This window comes from Rutilus rutilus, assembly GCF_951802725.1.
Source record: "Rutilus rutilus genome assembly, chromosome: 18".
Classification (NCBI taxonomy): domain Eukaryota; kingdom Metazoa; phylum Chordata; class Actinopteri; order Cypriniformes; family Leuciscidae; genus Rutilus; species Rutilus rutilus.
Genome location: NC_140231.1, coordinates 20,012,609 through 20,024,804, shown reverse-complemented (window position 1 = coordinate 20,024,804; position 12,196 = coordinate 20,012,609). Strand labels below are relative to the sequence as shown.

Genomic DNA, 12,196 nt, shown 5'->3' with positions numbered 1-12,196 from the left:
CTCATAATACTCTCTAAAATTGCAGAAAATGTTTATGCTATTTGAAATCGATGTTTAGAGAAATACAATGATTGACAAATAAATTACATCCAGTCATATTTACAGCTGTAACTAGTTTAGTTTTGCAATACACAACAAGTTAAACAATCTCTCAAACTCTAGTATCAAGTTGTTTTAAACATTGACTTTTATGATATGGTTCTTGTTTACAATCTCTGTCAGATGACCCTCAAAAGGAGAAAGGTTTTCTTTAGGACTTTTAGTCCTGAACGCAGTCCTGCAATTCCTCTGAATTACAAAGCAAGATTGTGGAAAATAATGCAAATGTCATCCAAAATATGTGGAAACAATACAAATGAATGGTATGTGCATTTTTAATTATTTAAAACATTAGTATTTATTCTATATAAGGGTCATTGACGAATAAGGTTTTTAAAAGTGTAAAAAAATTGAATGGAGATATAACTATATTTGAAACCATTTTTTAGTTTACCTAGGTGTTAACAATAAGATTATGTGGTTTGTACAATCAATTAACACAGTTTTTTTGTCATTTTTTACAAGATGGAAACAATTTGTCACCAAAAAAGTCATTCGGTTTAACCACTGATTTGAAAGTTAAAAACTGATTTGACATTGATGTTGAGATAGTATACAGTGTGTACCACAGAAGAAATATAAAATAAAATTATCACTGATCTCATAAATGTAATCATTTGGACTACTCTAAACACTCCAACATATTCAAGTAAAACATTGCACAGGGAAAGGAGAAAAGGGGAAATGTAAAAAAAAAGAGCCTTATCTGCTTTATATTTGTATTATAGTAGTTCCTTTAGTTATTAAAAACAATATTATTCCATTTAAATATTTACTATATCGGTTTTACCGAATGACCTTTTGACACTTCAAAATCTTTAAAATCCCTTTATATGTAGTAAAATATAATTAAAACCTTTTGGATTCAGTAAAAGAGATCAAGTTGTACTACCTTACATACTTTGGATGTTATATATATATATTTTTTTTATTATTATTATTAAGGCCTTTGGACAAAAAAATGACCCGTCACGTCATTGACCCATAATCATATTGGATTAAATTTGTGTCAATATCGTCTGGTTTGAGTCAGAGTGAACAAAGATTCAGTTATCATTAACGGTGCTAATACATTAACAACTGTCAGATTAAGACACGGTAGTTTAGATCAGTGGTTCCCAATTCCAGTCCTCGGGACCCACTGCTCTGCACATTTTGTATGTCTCCCTTATTTAACACAACTGAACCAGATCATCAGCTCATTAGGTGAGACTCCATGAACTGAACTGAGTGTGTCAGATAAGAGAGACATACAAAATGTGCAGAGCAGTGGGTCACGAGGACTGGAATTGGGAACCACTGGTTTAGATCATCTAAGGAAACACCAGGATGTTAAATGCAATCATTGCGAATACTTACAACATTTTCTTTGCTTGGAAGCAAACTGTCTCTGTTCCTGAACTTCCTGTAACATCTGTGAACCTGAGTTGAAGGTGTAAATTCTGCTGTGAGCCAGTGAGATGATCTGATGCGAGACTGCCAGTGCTGCTTCCTACAGGAGAAATCCCACCCTGGGACAGTCGTGGCCTGCTGTCGGCTAGAAGGAGGCCACACCCGTGTCACTAAGAAACTTGCTGTTGGGGCTTCAGGAACAGCTGCATGAGTCACAGACGTGGGCAATAAGTTTGGAAAGGTTCTTATGCGTGTCCTCACAGAGGCAGAGGATGATGGCTTGCTTCCCATGTGTTCTGGATTTTTGGAGCGCTACCGCAGAGCTGGAAAAGCTCCTCCGAAAGTCCTTTACGGGACTGCTGCTCTACAGGACAACGGACAAAGGAAAGGCGGCCACAATGTTCGCAGAGTGAGACCAGCTGCTTGTCAGGCTGGATGTGTGGCACTTCATGCGGCGGTTTGCCATAGGAATGACCACAGACAGCCACCCTCTGTACAGCCTCTTTATGAAAAACCCTCTGCATGCATCTTTGAGTGGGATGCTTCAGATGTGGAGAGGCTAAAGGAGGCCAAGAGGGCAACAGGCTGCAAGCCCACCGCCAAAGAACTAGCGAGGCATTGCCGCCACCGCACTCGTGGGGCCCAGGAGACTAAGCAGCTCATTGAGGAGCTGCTTATGGACACCATGGGCATCAAGCTCCTTGACCAGCAGAGGATGCAGGAGATCTGGCGAACCAAGCAGCGCCACTAAGAGTGCATCCAGGACCCGCCAGGAGTACAGCTGTACAGGAAGACAGGACAGGTGACCAAGGATGGGGTCATTCTTCCCTCGTACCGCTGTGCACGTAGCTCAACATCCCTTGAGTCGTTCCACCTGCACTCTTCGTGCCAGGTTTGCATTACACAAAAATAGCATCTGTTGTTTATTTGTGTGTGTTTGCACTGTATGGTTTTTTTTTTTTTTCATGGTGATCTGAATTTGTTTTTAGGTACAAGTGCAAATGCTTTGCATTGCATCATCTTTTTGTCATCGCATGATTTTCAATCGTTAATTGGATGGCTACCGCTGAAAATCACTAATGTTAACACACCACTAATGTTAAATAGTAACACTAATATTTAGCAGTAGTAATAGTAATTGTATTAATCTTTTAGTAGTAAATAACACTGATGGTGCCACTTCTATGCATCTCATTTCCTTTTTCCTTTTATGCCATGCAGCTGATGTGACTCAATCGTCCAGTCAGCCAGAACCTCTGCAACGAGAACTGCTGCGCCAGAAAAGCAGCCTCTGCCCACAGAAGTAAGTAAAATGCTCAAATGGTTAGTGAAAAATCAGCAGCAGAAAAAACTGACCCACATGTTTTTTCTTTTTCTTCCCCTTACAGCTGCAGCTGCCTGACGGCTGGAGACAGACCCTGCCCAAAGAGCAGCATTTGTGGGTCAGCAAGGCTCTTTTCACCGGAGACAAGTCTGGGAGGCTGGCGCTGACCAAGAACTTACATCTCTGGTGGCATCCACCTGGGCCCTGTCCTCTCTATTCACAGCCTCCTTCTAAGCCTGACGCCTTCTATCATGCCAGGCTGTTCCTGTGGGTCCCTTACCGCTTGTGGTCATACAGGCTGCTCTGCTCACAACCGAACTGTCACCGTCTTGGCTTCCCGCTGACAGCATGCAGGACATACAAGACCGTCAGGCGGGTCTTGGATGCCAGCGGCTGGTACTTCATGGCTACAGAGTACCTTGAGTGCCGGTCGTGCAAAAAAAAGCTGGTATCCTGGTCACAGGATATCCTTAACCAGCTTGATCATGTCCTGTCGGTTTTGACCTACAGGTTGGCACACTATTTTTTTATTGTTTTTTTTTCAAGTTTTAACTTGAGAAAATGTCTTTCATGGTCATTATTGAGCATTATTGCCCAGACAACCCATTATCTCTCTGTGGTTGCGAAGTTCCCGGACTATGCCACAGACCCTAGCAGTCTCGGTGCCCAGCTACCTCAGATGGTACGTGTGCCTCGTCTGGCATGGCTGCTGTCAGTTTATGCCAAAGACGTGCTGACCAGGCTGCCGGAACTAAAGGCCAGGGTGACCTCCATCTATGGAACCATCCTGAAGATGGATTCCACTAAAAAGGTAAGAAGACACATGCTCATAACATCACCATTAGTAGAGATAGGTGTAGGCTAGGTCACTTTTTTGTTGTCATGTTTTTTTCTGTCACAAAATTATAATTTTTTCAGTGTAAACTGACAGGTCTTTCCATATTAATACTTCTTTTCATCCTATTTTAGGTCACTAAGAAACTGGCTGGTAAGCTCTACGAGTTTGGGCCACAGATGTGGGTTACGAGTTTGGGCAGGTCCTCATGTGTGTCCTCACTGAGGCAGGGGGTGATGGCCTACTCCCCATGTGCTCTGGACTCGTGGAGTGCTACCGGAGAGCTGGGGAAGCTCCTCCCCAAGTCCTCTATGTGGACCGGGATTGTTGCTCTGCCACCGGGAAAGGAAAGGCGGCTGCAATGTTTAGTGAGTGGGACCAGCTGATTGTCAGGCTGGATGTGTGGCACTTCATGCGGAGGTTTGTAGTAGGAGTGACCACAGACAGCCACCCGCTTTATGGCCCCGTCATGAAACGCCTCACCTCTTGCATCTTTGAATGGGATGCTTTGGATGTGGAGAGGCTGAAGGAGGCCAAGCGGGCGACAGGCTGCGAGCCCACCGCCAAAGAACTAGCAAAGCATTGTTGCCGCCGCACTCGAGGGGCCCAGAAGACTAAACAGCTCATTGAGAAGCTGCTTATGGACTTCATGGGGGCAACGGACACCATGGGCATCAAGCTCTTTGACCAGCAGAGGATGCAGGAGATCTGGCGGACCCAGCAGCTCCACTTAGAGTGCATCCAGGACCCGCCAGGTATACAGCTGTACAGGAAGACGTACAGCTGTATACTCAGGGATGACCAAGACAGGTGACCAAGGATGGGGTCATTCTTCCCTCGTACCGCTGTGCACGTGGCTCAACATCCCTGAAGTCGTTCCACTTGCACCTGAATCGCTTCTTGCCAGGTTTGCATTACACAAAAATAGCGTCTGTTGTTTATTTGTGAATATTTGCACTGTATGTTTTATTTCATGGTGATCTGAATTTGTTTTTAGGTACAAGTGCAAATGCCTTGCATTTTCAAATGTAACTGTTGGAAGGACTGGTACCTTGACGTACTTTCACACTTTTTTTTTTCCTTCAGTTTCCTTGCTTTTCTGACATCAACCTGTGCTTTGCTTAACTACTGTGAACTTCCTGAAATTAATATAATGCTTCGTCTACATCTAATCTCCTCTTCTAATACTTGGCCTGACATCTGGATGAATTCTCTGTATGTATTGTTATGAAACCTTGGACATACAGGTCCCTGTTTCACTTTCCACCCAAACAACTATGGACCCACCCCAGGCCTCCCAGGATCCACCGGGAGCTGCTGTCCGGACCGAAGAGCAGGCTGTGCCACGTCAATCTTTCCCGCGTCCGCCGCCTGCACATGCAAGTCCTGAGGTGAGTCTACCTATAACGGCGACGGTTCAGAAAGTAATTGGATATTCACAACTGTAAGCTACTAGTATTTTAGTATTTTACTAAAATAAAACTACTTTTAGTCATTTTCTTGTCCTCTATCTAAAATGCAGCTGCTTCTTCCAGAGAGCTGGCGGACAGTCCTCAACAAAGAGCAGCAGCAGTGGATCGGCCGTACACTGTTCACCAGGGGTCGCACTGGGAGATCACAACTTACCACAGAGTTGCGTCTGTGGTGGTACCCTCCCCAACCTCGGCTGATCTACAGTCAGCCACCCACGTCGCCCGACCCCTTCTTTGCGTGTCCGCTGTTCCTCTGGATGCCACTGCGCATGTGGTCATTCAAGCTGACATGCAACCAGCCTGGGTGTAACACCATTCTCACCAAGGCTGTGCTTTACAAGTCCATCCGTAGGGTCTTGGATGTGAAGGGCTGGTACCTAATGGCCACAGAGTACCTGGAGTGCCCTAAATGTAAAAAGAAGGTGGCGGGCTGGTCCCAGGACATCTTGGGTCAGCTGGATCCTGCGCATCGCTGCCAGTTTCCAGCGATTCTGACCTACAAGTAAATATTTTTTGTTTTTTGTTTTCACAGCTGAGAAGTGACAATTCAGTGTATTGTTATTTGTCGTTTTAAAAGGTACATTTACATCATAAAAAAAAAAAAAAATACCTTGCTTTCCTGTGACCTTGCGGTTGTAGTGATGCTGAGGGAGCGCTCTTTGGGGAACAGTGCAGCTCAGCTGTACAAGAAGCTGTGTGAGAGCCACAGCGAAGTCTGGATGCGACGGTCCATTCAGTACCTCGGCGAGTGCCAGCACTTCATGACCTCTGGAAACATCCGGCTACAATTTCCACCACTCCCGGAAATGCCAAAGGTCCCCTCACCGGTCTGGCTGCTGACAGTCTACAGCATGGACGTACTGTCACGGTTGGATGAGTTGAAAGCCAGGGTCACCTCTGTCTTTGGGTCAATCTTAAAGATGGACTCCACAAAGAAGGTAACCAACTTTCATACCGTATTAAGTGTCACATGCCACGGTGTACTTTTTGGTCAATATTGTAAGCATTAGCATACCACATTAGTTTGTAGTAGTTTTTAGTTTGTCACTGCATTTTCAATAAAGAATACTTCCTCTGCCAAAATGACCAATACCATGAAACACAATCTCACTCACTTCAGGTGACCAATAAACTCGCCGGGGCTGCTTCCGACACAGCCGCCTGGGCCACGGATGTGGGCAACGAGCATGGGCAGGTCCTGAACTGCGTTCTCACTGCTGGTGAGGGCGAGGGCCTGCTCCGTATGGCGGCTGGGCTTATGGAGCAGTACCGACTCACAGGCGTACCACCCCCCGAACTCATGTACGTGGACCGAGACTGTTGCTCTAGCGTCGGCGGATCCAAGACTGCTGCCATGTTTCCCGAGTGGGCCTAGATGGTGGTTCGTCTTGACATCTGGCACCTGATGCGGCGGTTCGCAGCAGGTGTTGTTTCTGAGAGCCACCAGCTGTACGGGGCCTTCATGCGACAGCTGTCCTCCAGCATAAACCAACTCACAATCTCCCGGTGGTAGGTTCATTAATTAATTGTTCATGTTTGCATTTGTTTTCATATTCATTATCATTTTCACACATAGATAATTATTGTCTTTTCTGTACAAAAGGCACAATGACCTTCAAGGCGGTTCAGGATTACACCAGCCCGGGCGTATACACAGGTATTGTGGTCATGCACATGCTACTTATGGTTAGCAGCTGTATTTCACCCATGTGTTGTTAAAACATCAGCGTTACGCACTCTGTTTTTCTATAGGTGAGCTCATTGATGTGCAATACTTGTATTCCAAAACCAATAGAGCATTTGAGGAACACTTTGCTGCAGATCCTGACACCCCAGATGAGCTTCGGGATGAGGACCAGGAGGGGGATGAGGGGTTTGAGGACTTGAGCTTTGACGAGCCCCTTGAATTTGGAGCTCACCTGCAATGTGTATTCATTTCTTTTGATGCCCAGGTGGAGAGTGTGGGACCAGATGGCCAAGCTGGGTATGACCATGTCATAAAGCTGGCAAACAGACTGGTTGAGCTGTGCCATCAGGGCTTCGTCACTCAGGAGAAAGTAGATGAGATTGTCACTCTGTGGGACAACCCGTCAGAGCATGGCATGGGTACTGAGTACCTTGAGTGCTGGTCCTGTTCAATGGATATCCTGAACAAACTAGATGCCGTCCACCATGAGAAGTTTCCGGTGGTTTTGGTCTCTGAACTCCACCCTCCTGTGCTGTCAAAACATCAGGAACCGGTCCGGCATGGCCACTCAACCTCTGAGTTTGCCATTCAGCAGTATGCATCCGGACAGGCAGTACAGCGTGATCAAGGCAAACCTCCTCCGGTGGGCTCGACGGCAGCAGCTGTTCCCTGACCTGCTTTTGCCGCTATACTTTCTAGAGCTGTTTGAAGACCAAACCCTGCAAGAGAAGTAGCATTTCTAAGCCATGGGTTTCAATTTAGGAGCAAAATAAAGCCTGTGGTTAACATTCATTGAAGAGACTTTCAAGGTGTATTTTACAACAAATAAAACACAATCAAACATGATTGTAGCTGATGTGTTTTTTTTTGTGTGTTTTTTTAAATGTAGGATGTTGAGAAGGAGGTGAGTAAAATGCTAAAACAATGCAGGTAGCCTTTATAGCAACTTGTTACCAACACAGAGAGAGATGTGTAAATGCATTATCCATGTACTTTACCACACTAGTGTAATCCTTAGATTTTCTAGCCCATAAACTGGCTTTGCAGGTTTGCATGCAGCATTTGCCAAGGGTTTGCTCTACTACACCAGTCCTTCCTGCAGATAAAGCAGAAAATTAGTGCACGTTCATGAGAAAGTGAGGCTGTTATCCAAATTTGCGGTCCACACATCTGAACCAGATGCAGCAGCAGCAATTTTCCTAAAAGTGACCTAAAAGAACAACTAAAAAGTTACACATTCTAGAGACAGACCATTCCCTGCCTGTTTAAAAAGAAAAAATAACCAACTTTGCAGGCATCATAGAGAAACCACAAAATGGTTGCATTACTATGACGTTTCATTAAGAGTGTGCCTGAGATTTTGTCATATACTTCTAAAACCTTGGTTGCATTCTTTTCTTTTAAGTATGATTACGTCAAGAATGTTTAATTAGTCTTTCTGTGCTTGATATGCATGGCATCTCATTCTCTCTCCTTCCCAGTTGTCTGTCTTATTGTCCTTATTATATAGTGGCTGTACAAATGATGATTTCAGCTGCTTTGGTGTAAATATTTGGTAAACACACCTTTGATTCTCCTGAATTTGCTACCTGAGATTGGGGGTGATCAGAGGTGGGTAGAGTATCCAAAAACTGTACTCGAGTAAAAGTACAAGTACTTATAGAAATATTTACTCAAAGTAAAAGTAATAATCTTAATAGTTACTTGAGTAAGAGTAAAAAAGTATCCAATGAAAAAACTACTCAAGTAGCGAGTTACTAGTTACTTTGGATAATATAGGCATATATATATATATATATATATATATATATGAAGACTTCATGATGCAAAAGCCTCTGAGTGCCATCTGAAATTTTCTTCTAAAACAAGCATTTTTATCAAGCTCGTATATTTAAGTTCAGTAATTTCACTTTAATGACGATTAATAGGTACTTTTCATTGCCATTTAAGTGAAATAACTGAACATACACATACAAGCTTGATAAAAATGCTATTTTAGGAGAAAATTTCAGATGGTACTTAGAGGCTTTTGCCTCTAAAGTCCTCATATATATATATAAAATGATATTTAGATTTTTTATTTATTTAAATGACTATTATTATCATAAGTAGATAGGCTATCTTTGCAACAAAAACAGAAGAGAGACTAGCATTATTTCTGCCATCTGTATAGCCCGAAAATCATTGCCTGTCCTTTGGTTTGTATAATAGTAACTTATACAACTACATTTGGATTATTAGACAATGTCGAAATAAAGTGAATCTGCAGAGTGTTGCATTCAAAGGCATGTAATTGACAGAGAAGAAAGAGTTAAAACTCTTAACACGTGCTCGCGCTCATGACTGCTACTGAACATCTGAACAAAAAAAAAAAGAAAAGAAAAGAAAAGTACATCGACGAATCTCCATCTGTCTGTTCTCCAAAATATAATCAAATGTATATTTCTGCAAGCATGTTTAAACTGGTTAACTGTGTCTACGGCAGGCAAAGGCATTCGTTATCAAGTCGAGTTCGCACGCCACTGCGCAACAATAAATTACACACAAACTACCGCGGGATGACGGGTGTTCATAAACTGTGAACAATGGTAGCTTTATTTAATGTATAAATTAATGTATATGTCCAAAAAACGGGTAATGTCATACTTTCTAGTAGTGCTATCGTGGCGTAATAATCTGTTTGGTTGTAAAATGCATTGAGTGAAATGAAATCGAATACATCGTCCAGTGGAATCATTCATTCACAGACTGCTTACGAAGATCTTCAACTAATAAAGACTTTCATCGCTGGCAAAAATATGATGCATTTGAAGATTTGCTCTCACTTGACTGTACTGTAGGTCCACGGCCACTTCATCCAACGCTCTTGATGTTCTTAAATCTTCCTGACTCCGAGTCGAGTGTGAATTGAAATCACTTCAGACGATTCAGTGCGTGCATGAACTGAACAGATCATTCAAACTGATTCGCGAACCGATTTAGACAGATCTGCCAACTTGTTTGATGAAGTCTTTTAACAGAATCGACTCAAAAGAGTGATTCATTTGTGAATTGAGCATCGCTCAAACCCAGAAAAAATATACAACCAGAGAATGTCTAATACAACGCGCTTGGAATAGACTACGCATTTAACAACACATATTGCATTAAAATAAAGTAACGAGAGGAACGTCGCCCAACGTAAAAGTACAGTTTTTTCATTAGTACTCGAGTTAAAGTAAAAGTACCCACATTCAAATCTACTCTTAAAAGTAAAAAATTTCCAAAAAAGTACTCAAGTAAATTTAACGAAGTAAATGTAGCCTACTTCGTTACTACGAACCTCTGGTGGTGATTATTTTGCTTTTTAATAAAAGTATATTAAAATGAGTAGCCTAATTGTTCATATATTCAAATTGATCCAATTGAAAAAAAGCTGTGAAAACATGGCATTTTGAAAATATATATATAGGCATATATATATATATATATATATATATATATATATATATATATATATATATATATATATATATATATATATATATATATATATATGAAAAAAATAGTAACCTGTATGTGTTTCTTGCTTTCTTTTCACTCACAGTACTCTCTAAAAATTGCAGATAATTGTTATGAATGTTTAAATTGATGTCTAGAGAAATACAATGATTGACAAATGACATCCAGTCATATTTACAGATGTAAACTTACTCCTTGAGATTAGTTTTTGCAATACACAATTTTAGACAATCTCTCAAATCTAGCATAATGTCGTTTTAAACATGGAATTTTAAGATGTTTCTGGTCTACAATCTGAACTCAGATGATGCTCGAAAGAAGAAAAGTTTTCATCTTGAATGCAGCGGAGAACGTGTGTCATGTAATTCTTCTGAATTACGAAGCAAGATCATGCGGCAACATTTATTTAGTAACTAACAACGTTTAAGTTTTGTTTGCGGTGAGTGGAAATTAAAATTCCACTAATTCTCGTTTTGCTCTGCGTTTTCAGGTAACGTTACAAAAGAAAAAAAGAAGAGCCAAGGAAAACGACGAAAATTTGACACATCTATGCGGAAACGACATTTATTTTATACATTAGAATTAATACTATATAATCATACTGGATTAAATTCGTGTCGATTTCTGATGGTTTTGAGTCGAAAGGAATGAAGATTCAGAGTACATTAACGATGCTTAAACATTAATAACTGTCAAATTAGATTAGATTAGATCATCTAAGGAAACAGCAGGCATTGCGAATATTTACACCATTTTCTTCTTGAAAGCAAACATTTTTTTTTTTCCTGTAATAACTTTGAACCCGAGCTGAAGATGTAAATTCAGCTGTGAGCCAGTGAGACGCTCTGGTCTAGTGCGAGACTGCCAGTGCGATGCTGCCACCAGCGGTTGGTCTGCGTACTGCACGCGTAAACACTGGGTTTTTCAGTTGATACAGTGTAAAACATGAAAAATTACAGTAAATTCATAATTAATAATTCGTAATTAATAAAAACGAGGAACCTTCACGAATTTGCGTGTCATCCTTTGCGCTCTATGCCCAGCAATGGTCTCTGGATGCCAGCCAATCAGCGGTTAGTGTAATCGAGCGTTTGTCGAGCGTTTTTTAGATTTGGGCCAATCAGCAGCTCGGATAATCGAGCGTTTATCGAGCGTTTTCAGCTTTGGGCCAATCAGCAGCTCGGATTATCGAGTCTTTATCGAGCGTTTTGGGCCAATCAGCAGCTCGGATTATCGAGCGTTTGTCATAGTATTTACATAGCAGAGTAAAACAAAAATAAATAGAATATTACGAATGTACTGATATAACATTGTCTTCCCAGAGTACTTTTACAATGTACTGACATGGAATTTGTCGATGTATTGTTACGTCTTGCCGTCAATCGCTGCATGGTTTTGATATTTAAAAGATAGTTAATTAACTTGAACGTCAACGTCATGCGTCCTGTTTACACATTTAAACCATATTTACACTTCGAATTTCGACTCCAAACTGTAGTAAACTACATCTACAGGGTCTAAGGAAGATAACAGGTAGTCTGATCAAAGATTAAATACATTTTTGAGAGATCGCTAGCATGTAATGTAATGCATTGCATTGGAAATGAATGGGACTGTAGCTAGGATGCTACAGTTTAATTACAACATGTGACGATCTCTGAAAACAAAATTAATTTATTAAAAGACCATACAGTTAGTATCTTTAGACCATTAAGATTATAATATCACCACGTGATATCAAAATATAAAGGTTAAATGTATGTTTTATGAATTAACAATAAGCCTGTTTGTTTAATGGCTGCCAATGCATAGGGGGCTAACCCTGGGGTCATTATTTATTTACCTGTTGTGTCACGTTATGTTAATTTATTAACGTTAATATTTCA

At 41.3% G+C, this 12,196-nt stretch overlaps 2 protein-coding genes across 4 annotated transcripts; both read left to right on the top strand.

Annotated features, from left to right (window-relative positions):
• Positions 1-3,266: 3,266 nt before the first annotated feature.
• LOC311277440 (uncharacterized protein) lies at positions 3,267-4,498 on the top strand. The gene is made up of 2 exons (XM_084387756.1): positions 3,267-3,626; positions 3,785-4,498. Exon 2 carries the CDS (start codon positions 3,859-3,861, stop codon positions 4,462-4,464), a length of 606 nt encoding a protein of 201 aa, XP_084243882.1. The 5' UTR covers positions 3,267-3,626; positions 3,785-3,858; the 3' UTR covers positions 4,465-4,498.
• Positions 4,499-5,453: 955 nt separating this feature from the next.
• On the top strand, positions 5,454-7,921 carry LOC311276638 (uncharacterized protein). 3 transcript variants are annotated; one of them, XR_014625105.1, is made up of 5 exons: positions 5,454-5,624; positions 5,762-6,060; positions 6,243-6,631; positions 6,726-6,779; positions 7,075-7,921. XR_014625105.1 is itself a non-coding variant. In XM_084386422.1 (5 exons), exons 4-5 carry the CDS (start codon positions 6,731-6,733, stop codon positions 7,480-7,482), a joined length of 657 nt encoding a protein of 218 aa, XP_084242548.1. In that variant the 5' UTR covers positions 5,476-5,624; positions 5,762-6,060; positions 6,243-6,631; positions 6,726-6,730; the 3' UTR covers positions 7,483-7,913. The 3 variants fall into 3 exon arrangements, 2 of the variants coding, with proteins under 2 accessions (XP_084242548.1, XP_084242547.1); XM_084386422.1 differs by having other exon boundaries at positions 5,476-5,624; positions 6,875-7,913; XM_084386421.1 differs by lacking the exon at positions 5,454-5,624 and having other exon boundaries at positions 5,742-6,060; positions 6,875-7,913.
• Positions 7,922-12,196: the final 4,275 nt, after the last annotated feature.

Excerpts from the sequence above, each read along its gene's own strand:
- LOC311277440 (XM_084387756.1), top strand. The coding sequence starts at position 3,859 with ATGTGTGTCCTCACTGAGGCAGGGGGTGATGGCCTACTCCCCATGTGC.
- LOC311276638 (XM_084386422.1), top strand. The coding sequence starts at position 6,731 with ATGACCTTCAAGGCGGTTCAGGATTACACCAGCCCGGGCGTATACACA. Across the intron at positions 6,780-6,874 it reads CAGCCCGGGCGTATACACAG|GTGAGCTCATTGATGTGCAA; the intron begins GTATTGTGGTCA and ends GTTTTTCTATAG.